At 43.8% G+C, this 19,022-nt stretch overlaps 1 protein-coding gene across 1 annotated transcript in view; it reads left to right on the forward strand.

The window, feature by feature from the left end:
- Positions 1 to 19,022, forward strand: part of CFAP54 (cilia and flagella associated protein 54) — a 2,749,537-nt gene that overhangs the window by 1,982,399 nt on the left and 748,116 nt on the right. The window contains exon 46 of the mRNA XM_044087198.1: positions 12,684 to 12,881. Within this exon, the coding sequence (XP_043943133.1) occupies positions 12,684 to 12,881 (198 nt within the window). The remainder of the gene's footprint in view (positions 1 to 12,683; positions 12,882 to 19,022) is intronic.

Below are 19,022 nucleotides of genomic sequence, written 5' to 3' on the forward strand. Positions count from 1 at the left end.
GCCATGAGTCCAGCACCAGCTATCTGTCTGTGTGACGGCAGTCTGTAGGATGTGTGTGCTGGCTGATGTATTCACTATGGTGCCCAGGTTGCAGTCATCTGTAAACTTTGTCGGCCACAACCCTCCTATGTTTGCTTTCACATCTGAAAAGTAAATACCAAATAAGAGAGGTCCCAGGACACAACCTTGTGGGACACCACTTGTGACTGGCTTCAAGACTGACAAGGCACCTGCAATGTTGACATTATGGGTTCTGTTTCTGAGCCATTTTGCAACCTATGCTGTGACATATGGTGTTATATTTCAGCTGATGAGCTTGTCTATGAGGCCTGAGTGGGGTATTGTGTCAAAGGCCTTAGCCAAGTGCAGGTAGGTTGTGTGGACTGTGTAGCCCTCATCAACGGCTCTACTGACAGTTTCAAAGTAGTCAACTTGGTGCAAAACGCAGGATCTGCACTGTACAAAGCTGAATTGGGTGTGATCAAGGGTCTGTAGGACACCAATGTCTCTGTGTGGAAGCTCCATAATGACCCTTCACAAAGCTTTGCAGACAAGGCTGTTTAAGCTTGTGTGGTGGTAGCTGCCAGGGTCTGTGGAGGCATCTCCTTTGTGGAGTGGGACCACTGTTGCCGTCGCCAGTGTTCAGGTACAGATCCTGTAGCAAGGCTAAGGTTAAATAGCATCTGCATATACAGGTTGATCTCCATCTGTAGTTCACATAGCATGCAACTGGGGATACCATCAGGTCCCATTGATGCTGTGTACTGCCTTTGCTGACTGCGGCTCTCACATGGACATCCAGGATGACAGTGAGGTTACATACAGCTGTGATAACTATCATGTCTTGGGGTGAGGGAGGGGGTACATTGCACTGAACTGGTCTGCCAGGGTGTCAGTAATATCTGTCAGGTCCCTGGGATATAAGTTGTTGTGTACCAAATCTGAACATATATGAGGGTTCCCACCCAGGCGTCAGACATAACTGAAGAAAGCAGTGTGGTTACCTTCATCGTCTGTGGTGATTTATGTCCCCAAGTTGAACTTGGGTGTCTTTATGTGAGAATGTAGCTTTCTACTACTGCTGATCACAGCTGCCTTACATTCTGGAGATGTAGCTCTGTCTTGCATTAGTATCCTTCATCTGTTATACAGTTCGTTTATGGCTGGGGTCCACCAGACAGGCCACTTTCCCTTGGTGGTGAAGGTCTCATTCTCATTTGTGATTGCATGGTCCATGCTTACTCGGAGATGTCCGTAGAAAGTGTCTGTGCAGGAGTCACCATTGTGTGTTGTGGTTCCCACTGGCCCAGTGGGCTTAATGGATACCATCTCAGTCCGAAGAAGTGTGAAGTCAGCTTCTGAGCTGTTTGTCACTATACCCCTGGTATCATACTAGCACTGACACAGGTGTAAACAATACCCCAGAATCCATCAAACAAAATGGACATGCAGGCTTACAGATGCCCTAGGGGGGTAGCCTAGTATGAACCCATTATGATACAGATTGTACAGGACACTACAGATAACCCCAAGGCTGTTGCAAATGATGGTAGTAAGCATGTTGTTGATTCCTGGATATGCTCCGGATCACACAGATATTACAAACAACATACCAGACACACACAGGTATGGCCAACATACATCCTGACATGTGCAGTGCAAACCCCCATAATGCCAAATACCTTCCCCAGCAGACTGCCGCCTCCCTGACATTATGTCACCCTTACCACAGGGTACGCCCAAAGAGCAGTGTACAACAACAGTGGGTGTTCTCAACAAAGGTGTCTCCTGAATGGATAGGAAAAACAACCACCACAGAATCATGAGAGGTTTGGTCTGCACAGCTATGGAAAGGACCAGCATGTACCACAGACATAATGATATTGTGGATCTATTGACACCCGACCCTACCCAGTGTGGGTTTACAAAGTGCAGACCCCACCCCTAAACATGTGTGACCCAGTTGAAACAGTACTTGAAGTCAGTGATGAGGGCAATGTGGTCCACACAGTGTAGCCGGACCTTGCAAAGCCTTCTGTACAATACCCTATGTGTTCCGTATAGATTTGCTCACCAGCTGATATATACACCCCAATGTCATTGGAGGTGTTGCAAACCAGACCAACGACAGAACTGACATGGTCAGACATGCAGCAGCCATGTCAGACTACAAACCACATATAACAGGCATCCCACAAAGCTTGGTCCTGGGACCTTCACCATCTGGTATATATGCCCCATAGGTACAGGCCAACAAGTAAGGACTGTGCTGGAACATGTTTGTAGAGGACAACAAGCCGCCTGACATATCTGATACACCAGCTGACACAAGCATCCCATAAAAGGGCCACATAGAAACAGACAGCTGGTGCCATAGCCATGTCAGCATGTTAAATGGTGAAAACAGTATAGTCAGCCTCTGTGGATAATCCAGTAAGTGACCACCAATTCCCACATAGGTGTCGACCCATGACATACCTAACATGTAATGCCAGAATGGTGGACACAAGGTGATAGATATCCTGCATTGGACAAAAATGTGGCTGTAGGGTTAACAGCAACAATCCATATACCAACTTAATCATGAGGGTTATGACATCTAGCTAAGGGGAGGTCATTGTGGTTTTGCAGTTATCTTTCAGCAGCATTACAAATGACCACAACAGCGCCTGTGTGGTGTACCTTAGCAGATACATTCAGCAACTGTAAAGTCCACAACAGTACCTCACCAGGAGTATCAAAGAGCTGGAACACATGTAATGTGTCGCCTGATTAAACAGAATGCAGCTCCACACACTGCCATGCTGGCCACCCAGACACAAGCTGTGCCTGATGTAGAAAGCCATGTCCAAGCTGTCAGCAATGCACATGCCGTACCTTGTACAATGTGAATGGCAGGGAGATATGCACATGAGGGACCTGAACCCCAGCACTGACATACATAGGACAAGCTGTACTGCATTATCCATAACACAGAAGCCACCACCACGCATGAGTAAACTACCAGTACAGGTTATCCATAGAGTCACTCATTGATTCTACTCAACAGGGATCCTAACGAGTGGATGGGAGATGGTAGGTATACCCTGGGTATCAATGTTGTGTCACAGGTAGACAGAGGCACAGTATACAAAACAAGACATATGTCATGCCAAACTGCACTTATGATGTGTTGATGGACAAACACACTATCCAATAACCATTAGAAATGGCCTTGGGCACATCGGTAGTGTTTGCCAATGTACACCCATGTTGTGGAATACACTACTGCAGTTGGTTGAGGCCGCTGTAAGTAGTTCACATCTGAACATAATGCAACATGGTCAGATAGGTTCATAGGTTCATACTAGGCTATCTGCCCCAAGGCAGTTCTAAGCCTAGTCCAGAGTCTGGTTCGTCGCCACCCCTTATATGGAAACAGTACTGTGCCCATTAGTTTGACGTGCCTGTCTCCAGCAGTGACACAGTGGCGATCCCGGGTAAACCTATGATTTCCCATCCACAGGTCAGGATACCTCTTGAACAGAGCCAGCAAGGTGCTGTGACTCACATGGACCGTGATTGTATTCCACAGCATAGGAGTCTCCGAGTGATAAATCCACCCTCCAACATGTCCAATGTACATCCCTGCTACGGTGTAAGTCACTTGCACTAGTGGTTCAGGTGGATCTGAAGATTTTGAGGTGGAGCATGTCCATTAATCCCTGGTTGGACATGCTTGCATGTCATGCACATGTCACCTCTAAGCAGACAGTATGTGACTGAATAGAGCTGTAGTGTCTTCAATCTGGCAGCATATGACAGATGTTGGAGACCCTTTATCCTTTGTTGGCGGACATTCAGGGTCTCCCCACTTGCTGCAGATGTCAGGTGAGATACATCCAGATAAGGCAGTGTACCAGATCACCGGTCCGATAAGTGAAGAGTACAGGGGAACAATGACCCACTAGATCTGGATGTGGATCCCTTCCTGATCATGTGGACAATGTAGAAGGTCCTACTAGCCACTTTAGCAATGTGAGTGTCATCAGAACAGTGACTGTCAACCTGGGTCCCCAGGTCCATGATAACCTTCCCTGTGCTTAGAGGATTGCCACCTATATGGTAGCTTGGGGTTACCTTGCTTTCCCTGAAGGGTATGACTACACATGTTTTGCAAGTTGACTTCAGGCCATGGCTCTGGCACCAGCTATCAGTGTCCGTGAGCCCCTTCTGAAGGATATCCGTGTCTGATGCACTATCCACTATGGCACCCAGTGTGCAGTCATCTGCAAACTTTGTCAGCCAAAGTCCTCCCATGTTGGACTGTACTTCTGAGAAGTAGATAACAAACAATAGGGGGCCAAGGACTGAGCCCTGTGTGCGACCACATGTGACCGGCCTGGTGTCTGACATAGTGCCAGCAACTCTAACCCTGTGGGTCCTGTCCGTAAGACAGTTTGAAACCTGATCTTGTGACATATGGGTGTACATTTCTGTTGGTAGGGTTTCCTACAATACCTGAGTGGGGTATTGTGTTGAAAGTGTTTTCAAGGGCAAGGTAGGCTCTATGGACTGCCTTTCCCTCATCAATGGCCTTAGTTACTGTTTTGATAATGTCAACCAAGTACAAAGGCATGACTTGCCCTTGATCAACACAAACTGGGACAGGTACAATGTCTGCATGTCCTCCATATCTTTCTTCATGAGCTCCATTATGATCCTCTCCATAGCTTTGCAGACTACACTTGTTAAGCTTATGGGGCAGTAATTACCAGAGTCCATAGAGGCACTGCCTTTGTGCAGACATGCACAACTGGACCCTAAAGAGGCTGTTGTGCACAGTATGGAAATGTAAATCAGTGATAGGACTAAAGCCCAGGATAATGTCCACCACAGTGAAAGTACTGAACCACTACACTATACAGTACAACAGTGCTAGGTCAGTATGAATGGATGTTAACAATTGTATGCAAAGTATCCCATGCAAAACCTGCAGGCACAGTATAATCCCTGTTGTGTTCACAGGAAGCATCTGGACAGTAACTACACAACATGTCACAGAACACACAACCTTAAACAGGAGTTATTTTTGGAGTTCACACTCATCCACAACTGTGATGGGCTGCATAGTTCAACATATGGAAAGCTCACACTGGGCATGCTCACACACTTTGATAAATGAGACATCATTCACACAACATGCCATGGGAAGGCTGAAGTGGGCATGCTCACACACTTAGTTCAAATGTTCCTCTTAACAACTGTGAAAACACACCACAGGATGCACATTCCCATTCCAAACAATGAAGATGTCAGCACCCTATAAGTAGATCAGTAGAAATGCTACCTCCCAGTAATCCGAATAGCGCTCTGCTAATCGTCTGTCTCTAGTGTCATAACATAGTTAGGTAGGGGTTTGAATCCAGCAAGTGGCATGTGTGTGTGTGAATGGGGGTAAGTGTCTGTATAAGTGTGTATGAGAAGCACATCCCTTTTAGCAACTGTGGAAACACACCACAGGAGCTCATTCCACTTTCTAAACACTGATGATGTCAGCACCCTATAAGTAGATCAACTGAAATGAAATCTCCTAGTAATGTGAATAGCGCGCTCGCTAATCGTCCGTCTCTAGTATCATAACATAGTTAGGTAGGGGTTTGAATCCTGCTACGGGAATGTATGTGTGTTAGTATGAGTGGGGTTTGTGTGTGTGCATAACGCTGTGGAGAGGAAGTGCCTTTTGCCAACTGGGAGAACACACTACAGGGTGCACATCCCTCTTAGTAAACACAGATGATGTCAGCACCCTCTAAGTACAGCATTGGAAAAGATTGCTCCTACTAATGCAAATAGCACACTCTGCTAATGTGTCTGCCTTTAGAGTCATAACACATCTAGGTAGGGGTTTGGACCTTGCAGAGTGGAAAGTATCGTTTTACTGTGGGTGGGGTTGGTGTGTGTGCACAATGGCGGGGTGGGATGTCTCTTTTGCCAAATGGGGCTATGCACTGCAGGGTGCACATTTCCCTTAACAAACAGTGATGTTGACAGCACCTGTACAAACAGAACAACAACACAGAAGGTGTTGTTACCAATGATGCATGTAAGGTTACACTTCAAGTAATGTCCACAAAACAAAGTAGGATAAACAAATGTCCTTTTACTCTATCCAAACAACATGGCAACAGACAACTGACACTACTCAGTATAGTGCTACATGCTACTGTAACATGCAGATGTACCAGAATATACCTAGATAGTGTTTTGAAGCCTGAATGTGGCAAGTGTGTGGATGTGTTATGTTACTGTGTGTGCATTTCCATTATGGAAAACATGTTTGAGATATTGGCAATATTGTTGCAGACAGTTTAGGTGCAGATATCCCCCCCCATTCTCCTACACAAGTGGAATTAGTTATCACAGATGACTGTAACCTCCCTATCCTCTCACATGTCCAGGTGAGGGCCACCCTCAACATTGCAGGACACATAGCATCACTGTTACAGAATGGTATCCCTGGATGTGTGCTACATTCACCCCAGGAGGACATGGCACCACATTACAGACTGATATTACTCCCTCTCCATACTACAGGATGTGTACCTGAAGAGTGCCATACATACACAGTGGTCCCACACCAATGAGGAGTAACCTCTACTGACCTGGTATCTACTGCATCATATGCACAACTGGCCTTCTGTTCTAAGCTACGGAGTGTCACATTATGGGCAACATGTACAGCAATATTACATATGTGTATATTTCAGGACTATGCACACAAAACCTATCTCATGGACAGAGCTATAGATAGTGAACTATGATACATTTGGAGGTGTCACAGTAAACACAGTATTAACCTGCTACTTTGCATTACCTGTGTTTGTGGCAGCTGTTGCTGTGTCAGTGGTGCTTGCTTGCTGCTTGCTGTTTGCTACTCATGGTTTTGCTGCTGGCTGTCTGTATATTTTCTCTTTTCTCTCTCTCTCTCTCTCTCTCTCTCTCTTTCTCATTAGGTTTGTGCAATGACTGTATTGCATGAGTGGAGTGTGGGTACTGAAGTAGGTATCTGCATAGGTCCATGTGATGGCCCCTGCACCAATTGTAAGGCAGCATTTGCTAATTGCATGCAGCCAGGTGTGTGTTGATTGCATGTCTCACTGTGATTTCAGGACACTGCTATAAAAGGTATGTGAGATAGGCGTAGCCCTTCAGATTGTAGAGGCGTGGAGCGATGCTGGTATGCTGTTGACAGTGTACTTTGAGTGTGAAGGTTCGTATGGACATACAGTGATTTGATCATTAGAACTTTGCCTCACATGCTTTGGATGACATCTCTATATTGCCTTTATACTAATTCCTACTATTGACTGTTATATTTATTTTAGCAGAGTGTTTTGTATGGCTGTCATGGCTTAGTGGTAGGTCATACAGACTAATGTTACCAAGGTCCTGGGTTCGAGACTGGCAGTGGGAATTTATTTTGTCTCAGACTTTCAAAATGAGTACAAGACATGTCAATCAAAGTGCCACAAAGGCACTTTTAAGCACTAAACCAGGTCTGCACTTTCGTTAGCATGAATGAAGAAGGAGGCGCGCCCAGTATGGCCTGGCCTTGGCAAAGAGGCAACGCATAGCACATATGCTTGGTCAGTAGGAACACTGGGACTGATACCGCTCTGACTCACTCATACAGTAACAGGGATGCCTAACATGACACAACCTGCTTCCAAACGTACAGGAGTGTAGTATGTGTATCCGACAGAGGTGGCCCTGCAGCACCACCTGAGGCATGAATGCCATGTGTTAAGTAATGTAATATCATGTACAATATGCACACCTGAGGACCCCAACTAACATCCATATCCACTCATATGACCCTGTGGAAACAGCTGCACATCATACAGTGATGTACATGTGCAAACACATGGAACAAGATACAAAATGAGGGTGACTAGCAATACATAGCATGGATAACCACACACCCATGTTTGTACCACAACAAGAAGCAACATGGAATAGCCATGGTCAAAACCAATGGCTAAAACCGACTACTACTATATAGCTTGCTGCAGACCACTGTCCTAATAGCTTAGGAACTGCCCACAGGCCTATGTTCACGCAGGTTCATACTAGACTATCTGCCTAGGGCATTTATAAGCCCTAGCCCAGAGTTTTGTGGCTTCTGCCACCCGTGCAAGTTGATGGATAATATGCCCATTATTCCCCTGTGCCTCCGTCAAGCAGTGATAGTGAGGTTTCTCCTGGGGTATACCTGCAATCTCCCATCCATTGGTCACAATCTCCCTTGAACCAAGCCAGTGAGGTGCTCAGCCTCACATGTACCAGGATGTTGTTCCACAGCATATGGACTCTCTGGGTGAGAATCTGTCCCTTCAGCACATCCTATTAATATCTGTGTTGAGGGTTTAGGTCTCCTGCCCTTGTAGTTCTGATGGATGTACAGGTCTTGAGGTGAAGCATGTTCATTAATCCTGGGTTGGACATAGTGCTTGTATGTCAGGCACAGGTCACCTCTATGAGCAGACAGTAGCTTGACTGAATACAGCCGGACTTCCTCCAGTCGACCAGCATAAGAAATATGATTGACATCCTTCCACCTCCTGTCGAGGAATATGTGGGCCCCTCCAATCCTGAATGGGGCATTGTATGCAATCATTGAGGGCTCCTGATGAGTGATGAGTGCAGGGGAACAGTGACCTCCCTTGATCTAGATGTGAATCACTGCATGATGAGGTGGCCAATGTAGAAGGCCTTCCAAACTACCCTGTCAATGTGAGTGTCAAACAAAATGTCACTGTCAATCTGGGTGCCCAGGTCCCTGATAGCATTACATTGTGCTTAGAGGATTGCCACCTAGATGGGGAAGTAGTGGTAATTGTATTGTTCTTCCTGAAGGGTATGGCTATGCATTGTTTGAGTGTGTAATGCAAGGCCATGGCTGTAGCTTTCCAGTTAGCCGTCTCTATGAAACCCTTCTGAAGGATGTCTGTGTCCAGATGGGTTTCCAACTATACTTCCCAGTTTGCAGTCATCTTCAAACTTTGTCAGCCATAATCCTCCTGTGCTTGCTTTCGTAAACTTCTGAAAAGTACATACTTTGAACAAATGTGGGCCCAGGACTGAGCCACTGTGGGACACCACTTGTCACCCAGCTCTGGGTGTGAACTGGCACCAGCAACTTTGACCCTGTGATGTTCACGTCCCTTAGCCCAGTTTGCAACCCATGCTGTGATGTATGGGTTCACAATTAAGCTGAGTGATGATTTCAATGATACCTGAGTGGGGTATTGGTGAAAGCCTTTGCCAGGTCAAGGTAGGCTGTGTGGACTGCCTTGCCCACGTCAATAGCCTGGGTGAGAGTGTTTTGAGAAGAAGTCAACCAAGTTTAAAAGGCATGATCTGCCCTTGACAAAGCCAAACTGGATTGGATTTAATGTCTGCAAGTCCCTATGTGCTTCATTTAGAATTCCCATTATGATCCTCTCCATAGCCTGGCAGAACAGGCTTGTCCAAGGAGATGGGATGGTAGTTTCTGGGGTTTGGTGGAGGCACCACCTTTGTGAGAGTGGGTCCACCATTTGGAGATGTATCACCACCCTCCTTGGGAACATATCCTGAGGTGAGGCTAAGATTAAACAGCTGCCCCTAACTTGCGGGTGTAATTACTCATTGAGTTCATGGGGAGCACACAACTGGGGACACCATCAGGTCCCATGGATAAAGTGTTTTTCTGCCTTGGATTAGGCAGTTCCCACCCCAGCAGTGGAGATGTTTGGGCGGCTACAATCCTCTGAATTATTACATACCCCAGTTGGGGGAGGAAGAAATCTGCACTGAACCTGTCAGCCAGTATGTTGCCAATGTCTGTAGGTGCAGTGATATCAACATCATTCTGAACTAAGTCTGAGCATATCTGGGAGTTTCCTCCCAGGTTTCAAACTTATAGAGTAAAAAAGGCCTCATGATTGTCCCTGGAGTCCTGAGTGGGTTTACTCTCGTAAACATGCCTCGGATGATTGTATGGGAGAACCCAGTGTTTTACTCACAATGAGCAGGGTGTGTCTTCCCCATCACGGATTACATCTATCTTGTAGTAGCTCCTTCCTTGTGTTGTACAGCTTGTTTATGGCTAGGGTCCACCAGACTGGATGCTTGCCTGTGGTACAAAAGAGTCATTATTATTTTGGATTGCCTGAACCATGCAGTCCTGGAGGTGCTGAGTAGAAGGCATTTCTAAGAGTGATACAGTGGCTTGGGTAATGGTGTCCTGGCTGGCCTGCAGGGGCCTTAGAAGAGACCACACCAGTGCTCAGAAATGTGAAGTGCATTTGACAAAGGTCTTCACCGTTTCTTTTCCCACATCTGGGGTGTGGGTGGGATGTGGACTCCCCACTGAGGAAGTAAGTCCATGATCTGATCTCACCAATGATGGGTACCACATCTGGTGTTGAACAGTGTGATGACCCCATGTTTGTGATGATGTGTTCTGGTAATATTTGCCTCTCCCACTTGAGGGGATTGGGACCAGTTGTTCCATGGCATTTCAGTGTATGAACTCTTGGGAACCTTTGTGTTGGGAAGTGTTGTGAAGCATGATTAGTGATCCCAGTCTATATGTGGATAGTTGGAATCACCCAGTAGGATGGTAGTTTTGGAGACCCCATTTATCCCCTTCAGTGTTTACCCAGGATAGCTGTGTGAGGTACCTGAGTTTTGACGGGTGGTATGTAACATGCTACAAACTGCAGAGCAGTCTTGCCTACGGTCACTGGCACCTGGCTGGTCTCCGATGCATAGTGTGTTGCCACCAACCATGAGGTGAGAGTGTCCTTGCTGAATATGCACACCCACCATCCCCTTCTTGTTGTTGTCAGGGATGCTGGTGCGGAATGCATGAGATGAGGTAACACCGATAGTGCTGGGGTGCTGTCAGGAAACTGTGAACCAGGTTTCAGGCACCAGCACAGACATCAATGTGCTACATACTAGAGAAGGGGCATAGAGTGTGTGTGCAGCTTGAGGTAGAGACAGCTTGGGCATTGAGCAGCATCAGCCGTGAGTGTCTTTCCTTTACTGTGTTCTGGGGTGGTAGGTGTAGAATCCTGTTTCCAGTTGTGATTGTATAGGGTCCATGCTGTCCTGACATCTAGCTAAGGGAGTTCATTCTGGTTTTGCAGTTATCTTTCATCAGCGGTAGAAATGACCACAACAGCCCTGTGGGGTGTACCTCATGCACACATCCAGCACATAATAATTTAAATAAAAGAATTTTTAAAATGCTGTAAACCTGTTCATCAACCTCAAATAATCATAACCCCATAGAAAAAATGCAAAATCGGCAATTTTTTTCTGTCAGAAACTTTCAAATGAAGCTTATAATCAATGGAAATAACAGACTCAATTAATTTGCAGCTCTGGAAGCATGTGGCAATGAAAGGAACTGTACTAAAATAGCCTTAGCCCAGAAACTCAGTTAAACATTCACAAATGACTATAAAACAAAATATAATGGTTAAAAACCCACAGAAACCAAGAAGTCGCTTATAATAAACAGCATGAAGAATTTATAGGTTGGTACTATCCTAGCTGCTGTTGTAGGCCATTTTAATTCTAGCCAATTTCCATCAAAGGTAAGAATCAAACCCTGTACTTTGTGTCTGTTAGGTAAAAATCTTAGCCACTATGCTAACCTTATACTGCAGGCAAAGTAAAACCCAAGTACATACAACTTCCCAATCAGGAAAAAAAGTCATTATTCAAGCCCTAAGATAAAAAAAGCAGAGGGAGGAAACAAAACCCCAAAGGGCTTCTTATCTGATCTCTGTAGCTGTAAAAATCCAGAGTAAGTAGCAGTCTTCCAAGAGATCCTTCTCTTCTTACTATAGTACTAGAAAACTGAAAGAGTCCTATCTGTGGGTCCCTGTACTGCCATTCCATCACACCCATAGACAAGCAGCGGGTGAGACTCTGAGCTTTGGTAGACTGTCAGAGGAAGGGTAGCAGGGCACTACTACCTGAATGCCAGTAAACCAGTTCGTATGTTGAACATTGCCTCTTTTCAGAGACAGCCCAGGAGCACAGTTTGGTTAAGTGTCTTGTTTAGCATCACACAATTTTCAAGTGGAAATTGATTTATTCAAGCCTGAGACTATAGATTGAGACCTACTAATAGTTCATATGTTTTATAACTGACTCCATTGTTTTCATTCACCATGGTCATCCTTCCCATTACTAGAGACTTTTATGGCCGATCTAATGCAAGGACAGTTAAGAGGACATCTCCCAGTACTGCAGAGCAAAAATATACTTTTTTAATCTGTCTTCTTTCTTATGCATGTCTCTGTATAGTTTGGCAGTCCTATTCCCTCTTGCCACTGTAAGTATGGCAATTTTCACAGATTTATTTAGAATTCAGGAACTACATTTGGAAGATAACCTTGATAGATATGGAGTAACTGTAGTAAATGTGTCATCCACTCACTTGTTCTTCATGATTATGGAGATTTTTTTTTCTAAACGACATTTGTCATTTAGAGCAGAAATATACTACACTTTTGTATTACATCACACTGAAAATACACCTTCCTTATGAATATGCATATTGCTTAATTGCATGGAATATTTGGATTTAATCTGAATGTTACTGAAAATTTTTATAAAGTTCTTTTTGAAATCTTTAGGATCAGACTTCTTGACAAGTAAGGGCAGTTACTGCTTCTCTGGAAGAGTTGAGTTCAGTAGGGGAGCTGCAATGAGCCAGTATCCAGCCCCTGCTGATCTATCCAAGGAAGAATTTGTCTCATCTGGCATGATTCAGGCCAAGGCCATTCCAGAATCCCAAATTTCTGTTGTTATATCTGCCTATGAAAAAACTATCGGTAAGTATAGTACAAGATTTCATTGTGTTTGTATTTATAGTACCGTGGTTGTGTTACACAGCCTACTATATGTGTAGTTTCTGGATTCATTTTTTTCTAGGATCTGTAGTGAAATGCTATCCTCAAGGCCAGAATGGGCTGCCCCCATAATAAATACATAACTATTCTCTCAGGTCTAAAAACATCAAATTCTTCAGCCAGCTCTTTGAAGTGAAACAGGCAAATATCCTCCCTTAATTACTGTTGCACTATTAATAATCTACCGGAAGTATCCTGCCAGGGTTACCATATATCCAACTAGCATACCAAAGATTAGGTGCCTTCCTCTCACATTATATGTCTGCAAATGCCTAAAGTGTGAGAATGCAATGCTGTACATAAGGGACGTATGGGTGCAAAAATACCTCAGAGCTTTCTTGCAGCTAGTGTAAACAGAGTGTCTTCACTTGTGTTTGAGTTTTTAGCCATATAGCCTGTGCCAGTTTTGAGTATGTTGAGCTGATAAGTATCCCTGTTGGGAAACCTTCCTATTTTCTTATATTTTTTGACAAAAATGTGATTTTTAAGTTCATGGTTTCATAGTTGTACAGTAGGCTAATGACCATCAGGGCCTTTATAGGCATAGCCGTGCAATCCAACTCATTTGTGTCCCTCTGTATTATGGGAATTTATTATGAGGGGGGATATGTTACTTAGGAGGTTTCTATGTCAGGGAATTTATGTTAGTTTGGGCATTACATTCGGCCTGTGTCTATCAGAGACATGGGGGCAAGACCTGGGGAGTCTGTTCCAGAGCATGGGAATCCTCTGAGAAACATATCTGTCTCCCCAACATGTCTTAAGTATGTCACAAGGAAAATTTAAATTCTAGGAGCTAGTGGTTCTGATGCTATTAGTTATGCAGATGGGCAAAAGGTCCATCAGAGCTAGATCCAAAGATGTCTTGCATGCCGGGCATAGATTGCCTCTCAGTAACCTGTAGAATACAGAGAATAGAGACAAGGCTTTACAGCGATCTATGTAGGACAATGTGTTTATACCCTGAATTCTCCTAGTAAGGAACCTTTGTGAGCATTCCAACTGTTACATATGTCTGGTCAGGTACATGCTGAAGCGGGCATTATACTCAATGATGGGTCTGATAAGGGCCAGATAAAGTAGCACTGTGACTTCCCTGGAACTGGATGCCATGCCATTATTCATATGTTGGGCAAAATTTTTTCATGTCAATGAGGGGAAATGTGATTGTTGGAGGCAGATTCCATACAGGGATCATCATACTAGATGTTATTTTCCTTAGTGCCCAGTCAGTATTATAAAGAGTGCTCCATCTGTCAAAATTATATTCCCAAAACTCGTAGGAGCTATTAATCTACTTTTAAAATATATTTAGAAAATCAAAGACTAAGGAGTTTGTGTGGGGTAGGTTGGCCTCCATATCTTCCCAGATGGACGTTCCTTAGCAGCTGAGGAAGAAACATAATACAGCTACCCCATTAAGGCTCCTATACATAGCACAAGCATAAGGTTATAAATCAGAGTGGAAGGGAGATGATAATGATATGGGGATATGCCAGCAAACTTGATCTGAGGTACTTTAGTGAAATGGAGGGAATTGTAAGTAGGGGAGGAGTCAGAGCCCCAGATCCACAACTTTATTAAAAGGCACATAGGTCGCATCTGACAACCCAAAGGTTGAACCTAATGAAAATGAAACAACATAGATCTGTATTTATGGTAAGTACATAATGTTCATTTATATCTCTTCTGACTGATTGGGTTTCCACTTAAATGTTGCAAAAAACCTCCTTGACTCCATCTCACGGGACTGTGTTACTGGGATGTCTTATATAGTCTTCTCTGTAAAAGGCATTTTTAACACAGGAAAAGGTAGATTTTTATCTGGAATTTTTCTGAGCTTCTCAAATCAGTCTCAGACTTCTTCTGCCAGAGGAATTCTCAAGATCCTAGAGTTTATGTCTTCTATGATTTTCAAGATACCTCTAGTCAGATTACACATGAGAAAGATACAACGGTTTCTAAAAAAAAAACACATGGGCTCAGTATCTGCATTCTTTGGAGTTTTAGCTTCTAGTTGTGGGCTTTGTAAAATGGAAACTGCACTCACTCCATCCTACACCAACCCATCTCCTGTCCTGCTCTCTCAACTCTCATCTCTCTCTATACTCCTAATCATACTCTCCAAAGTTCTGACCAACACCTCCTAGAAATTTACAAGCCCAAAAAAAACATTGGCAAAGTTCTATACAGTCACTCAGTCACCATTGCATGGAATAAATTGCACCTATATTTAAGAATGATTTCTTACATGAACTGTTTAAAAAAAAAACATTAAAAACAACCTATTAAACTCTTGGACTTGCTCTTGCCCCAAACCAACTTAATCTACCTCTCCCCTCTGTTACAACTACCCCCTCCTTCCTGTTATTCTTTTCCTCCACACCTGTTACCTAACTTTATTTTAATTGTGTGCTTGTTCCAAAAAAAAGGTTGTACTACCTATTCTTTTGCCATAAAGTGATGTTATATTTTATCCTGAACTTACTTCATGCTATATAACTGTAAGTAATTATTTTGGGGTTAGGTATGGGGTGTAATTGTATGTGATACTGTTATACTTCATTTCTTTTGTCATATGATATCATGTATATATCTTTTGGAGCTTTTCTCCTTGGGCCTTGGCTGAAAAAGGGCATCTGCCCAGTCGGATTAACCTGGTCAGCAAATGTCAAAATAAATAAATACATTACCACAATGTTCCTCACAGACTGGGTTTACCTACAAAATACAGGTTGTCGTTTTTACAACCCAACCTGAAACTTCTTCACTTGACTTCCTAAGTGATAGAATTCTAATACCTTTTAGAAACCTGTTTTCTGAATATGCGAAGCAGGTATTAAAAAAGGCATTCTGTTAGCTGAGATATATAACTATCCTGTTTTTTTATTATTTATACAGATTATTGTTTCTAGCAATTTATATATAGCGCTTTTATTGCCTGCTGCTTAGTTTTTGAGTGTAATTTATTGCTATTAACTAATCTGCATGGGTAACTGATTTGTTTGCAGTTAAAAGCATTCTGTATCTTTACAAATCTTTATCTGTTTAAAAACTTTCATTTTGTGGCTTTCTCTAGTGCTTACTGTCTGTAGGCTATTTTTTTGCCCCCACCCTCCCTCCTAGTTTGTGTTTTGCTGTTATACTTGGTGGCTTTGCAGTGGCCCACCCCTACTGTAAATCTGATCTGGGGCACTCCTCCCAGTCTAGTGTCATTAGCTCATTCTACCTAATACAGGGAGAACATTTGATACGGCCTTCTGTTTCTCCTTTTTCCCTTTCAAAAAATTTTTTTTTTTTGCCTGAATCTCCTTGTGTTCTGACTGTGCTTCTCAAACATTTTGGAAATATAGAGTATATTTCAGAGCATTTATTATAACTGTAATTGCCTTAATATTGATACAACTCAAGTGCTCTAGGTTGCACTGCATCTGAAGTGCTTGTATGTTTTAGCTGCTTTTCTGTATATATAGACATCTCTGTATATGTAGACTAGCTACTTATTCTGCTGTGTTACTTCCTCTTAAATCGTTTTTCAGTTGTGCACTTGCCTTGCTTCATTTAAAAAAGTTTTAAATTGCTAATTTTGTACAGTTTTAATTGCATTTACTGTCTAGGACTACACACTCAAGTGTGTTAGCCTTTTCTGTGTTTATTTACTGTATTATTGCATTGTTTAGCCTGTTTCAACAACAAAAAAAAAATACTGTCTTGTTTGCTCATTTCCCACCTTTTCTAGCCAGTACATATCCCAAGCTTTGCTTGTCTCGGGACTTTATTTTCTGTGCTCAGAGCTATCCAGACCTTGCTGTTGTAGAGGGAGGTCCTACTACCTACCAGCGGGACTGGTGAGCATTGCACTGCCTATCTAACGCTAGAGGAGTGGTTTCCAGCTCTGAAATTGTAATTTTATTAGCCTTTTGGGCTGATTTCTATCCCTTTCAACTTTCTGGCTTAAAAGCGCGTGTGTTTGCACATTTCTCACATCGTGCAGCACTGCGAGGCTACAGTTAAACTATTCCAGGTGCCACAAAGTCTGCTCTTCAAATTTTTCCTTAAAACTAGCTGCTTTCTCAGTAGTAGCACTAAAATCTGAACCCCTGTGACTAGCACTTGCTCTAGAACCTGCTGGAAAGCACTAGGAAGCCTGAAACAGATACAAGCACTCAGCTCTCCATGTCAATAAGGAGAAATTAATCATAGGCACTAAGCCTATAATTGCAAAGTACCTTGCAGAGGTAAGGGAAAACAGCTCTTAAACTTTACATAAAAGCACCTAAACAGGCATGCCCAAGGGTCAGCTTCCGGTGATTTCTCTTGTCCACCTGGTGAATCTGGGCATACTGGGGCAATGCAGCAACTGCCTCATATACACAGACAATCCTCTCCTCCTACCACCCAACACTACAACTTGCAAGAGATGCACTTACATAGCCAAACTGGAAGCAAAGCTCTCTCCGGCCAAGATTGTGCTAGACGGTCAAGAGGAGAAGGTTAACACCTGCATCACACCTCAAGCAACTCATAGCCCTTCAAAACCCACACCATCAACACCCACACATAGCAACACTAAACCCACATATGCGGAAGCCCTTAACATTAACCTGCCCAAGCAACAAGGACCTCCGAAGCCGAAACGCAAACAAACACCAGTCACAACCAAAGTGACACATAGCTCACAACACCAGTGTGCCACCCAACAACAGCCCCTAAGGCAAGACAATGTACCCAACACTTTAGTCATAGGTGACTCTATAGTCAGGCACACTAATGTCCCACTCACCAGACTGAACAAGGAGAAAATTACAGTCAGCTGCCTGTAGGGTGCCAGGATCCGCCACATAACGCATGCACTCAAGTCACTCCACAACAAGTACAAATATGACTGTGTCATTGTCCATGCTGAAATGAATGACTTCAGAAGTACCTCCCTGGGCTACATGAAAAGAGATATGGAAGAGCTCTTGGATCATGTGACCCAGACAGGTATGACCCTAGCCCTGAGTAGCATCCTGCCTTCGCCCAAAATGATACCACAGTATAAGGACAAAATGATTGACTTCAACAATTGGCTAAGCTTCTGGTGTCATTCAAAGGGGATCCAGTATTTGTCTGCCTGGGAAGACATGATCGACAAACCATGATGCTTTGCCAAAGATGGTCTGCACCTGTCACCCCTGGGATTTAGGTTACTGGCTAAAGCTCTTGCCACCCCTATCGTGCCTTTTTTAGGCAAGGTTCAAAGGATAAAACCACCACTGTAACAGATAGAAGCAGGCAAAATCTGAAGGTAATGCTACTCAATGCTAGAAGTCTAAACCTCAAAATGCACTCTCTCGAGGCACTCCTAAAAATGGAGAACATCGATATCTGTGCAGTAACTGAGACCTGGTTCAAGGCTCCAGAGAGCACCCCTGCAATACCAGGCTACAATTCTTACCACACTTTTCGGCCACAAAACCAGGAGTGTCCATATTCACCAAGGATATTCACACCTCCATGCTAGTTGCCCAACACAATGCATCTGAAATTCTCCAGGTGAAACTAACACTAGGTAAGACTGCAATCCAAATTGTAGCTTGCTACAGATCCCCAACCATGCCCCAAGATTCTCACTACACCTTTCTAAACATACTGGAAAATATTAAGATACAACCAAACACCCTAATACTGGGTGATTTCAACTACCCTGCCATTAATTGGGAAAACTACTCAGGTACCAACTCCTTTTCCCAACAGTTCTTGCAATTCATAAATTCCAACACCCTGGATCAACTAATCCATTGTCTCACCCGGGGCTCCAATATCCTAGACCTGGTCATTACCAATGTGGGAGATAGATGCTCCACAACAGTGGTCACCCCCTCATTGGTCAGGTCTGACCATAAGCAAATCACCCTTGACATCCACATCCCACCCCCACCCCCCAGTAAGGAAACCTCCTTAAAAAACTTCTCCAAAGCCAACTTCAAGCTACTGAAGTCAGAAGTGACAACTTCACAACACCCATGCAGACGGGATCTGGAAGTTCGACTGCAGAATTCTACACTAAGGCAATGTACA

Source organism: Protopterus annectens, chromosome 11.part0, assembly GCF_019279795.1.
Source record: "Protopterus annectens isolate FY-2018-M chromosome 11.part0, PAN1.0, whole genome shotgun sequence".
Taxonomy (NCBI): Eukaryota; Metazoa; Chordata; order Ceratodontiformes; family Protopteridae; genus Protopterus; species Protopterus annectens.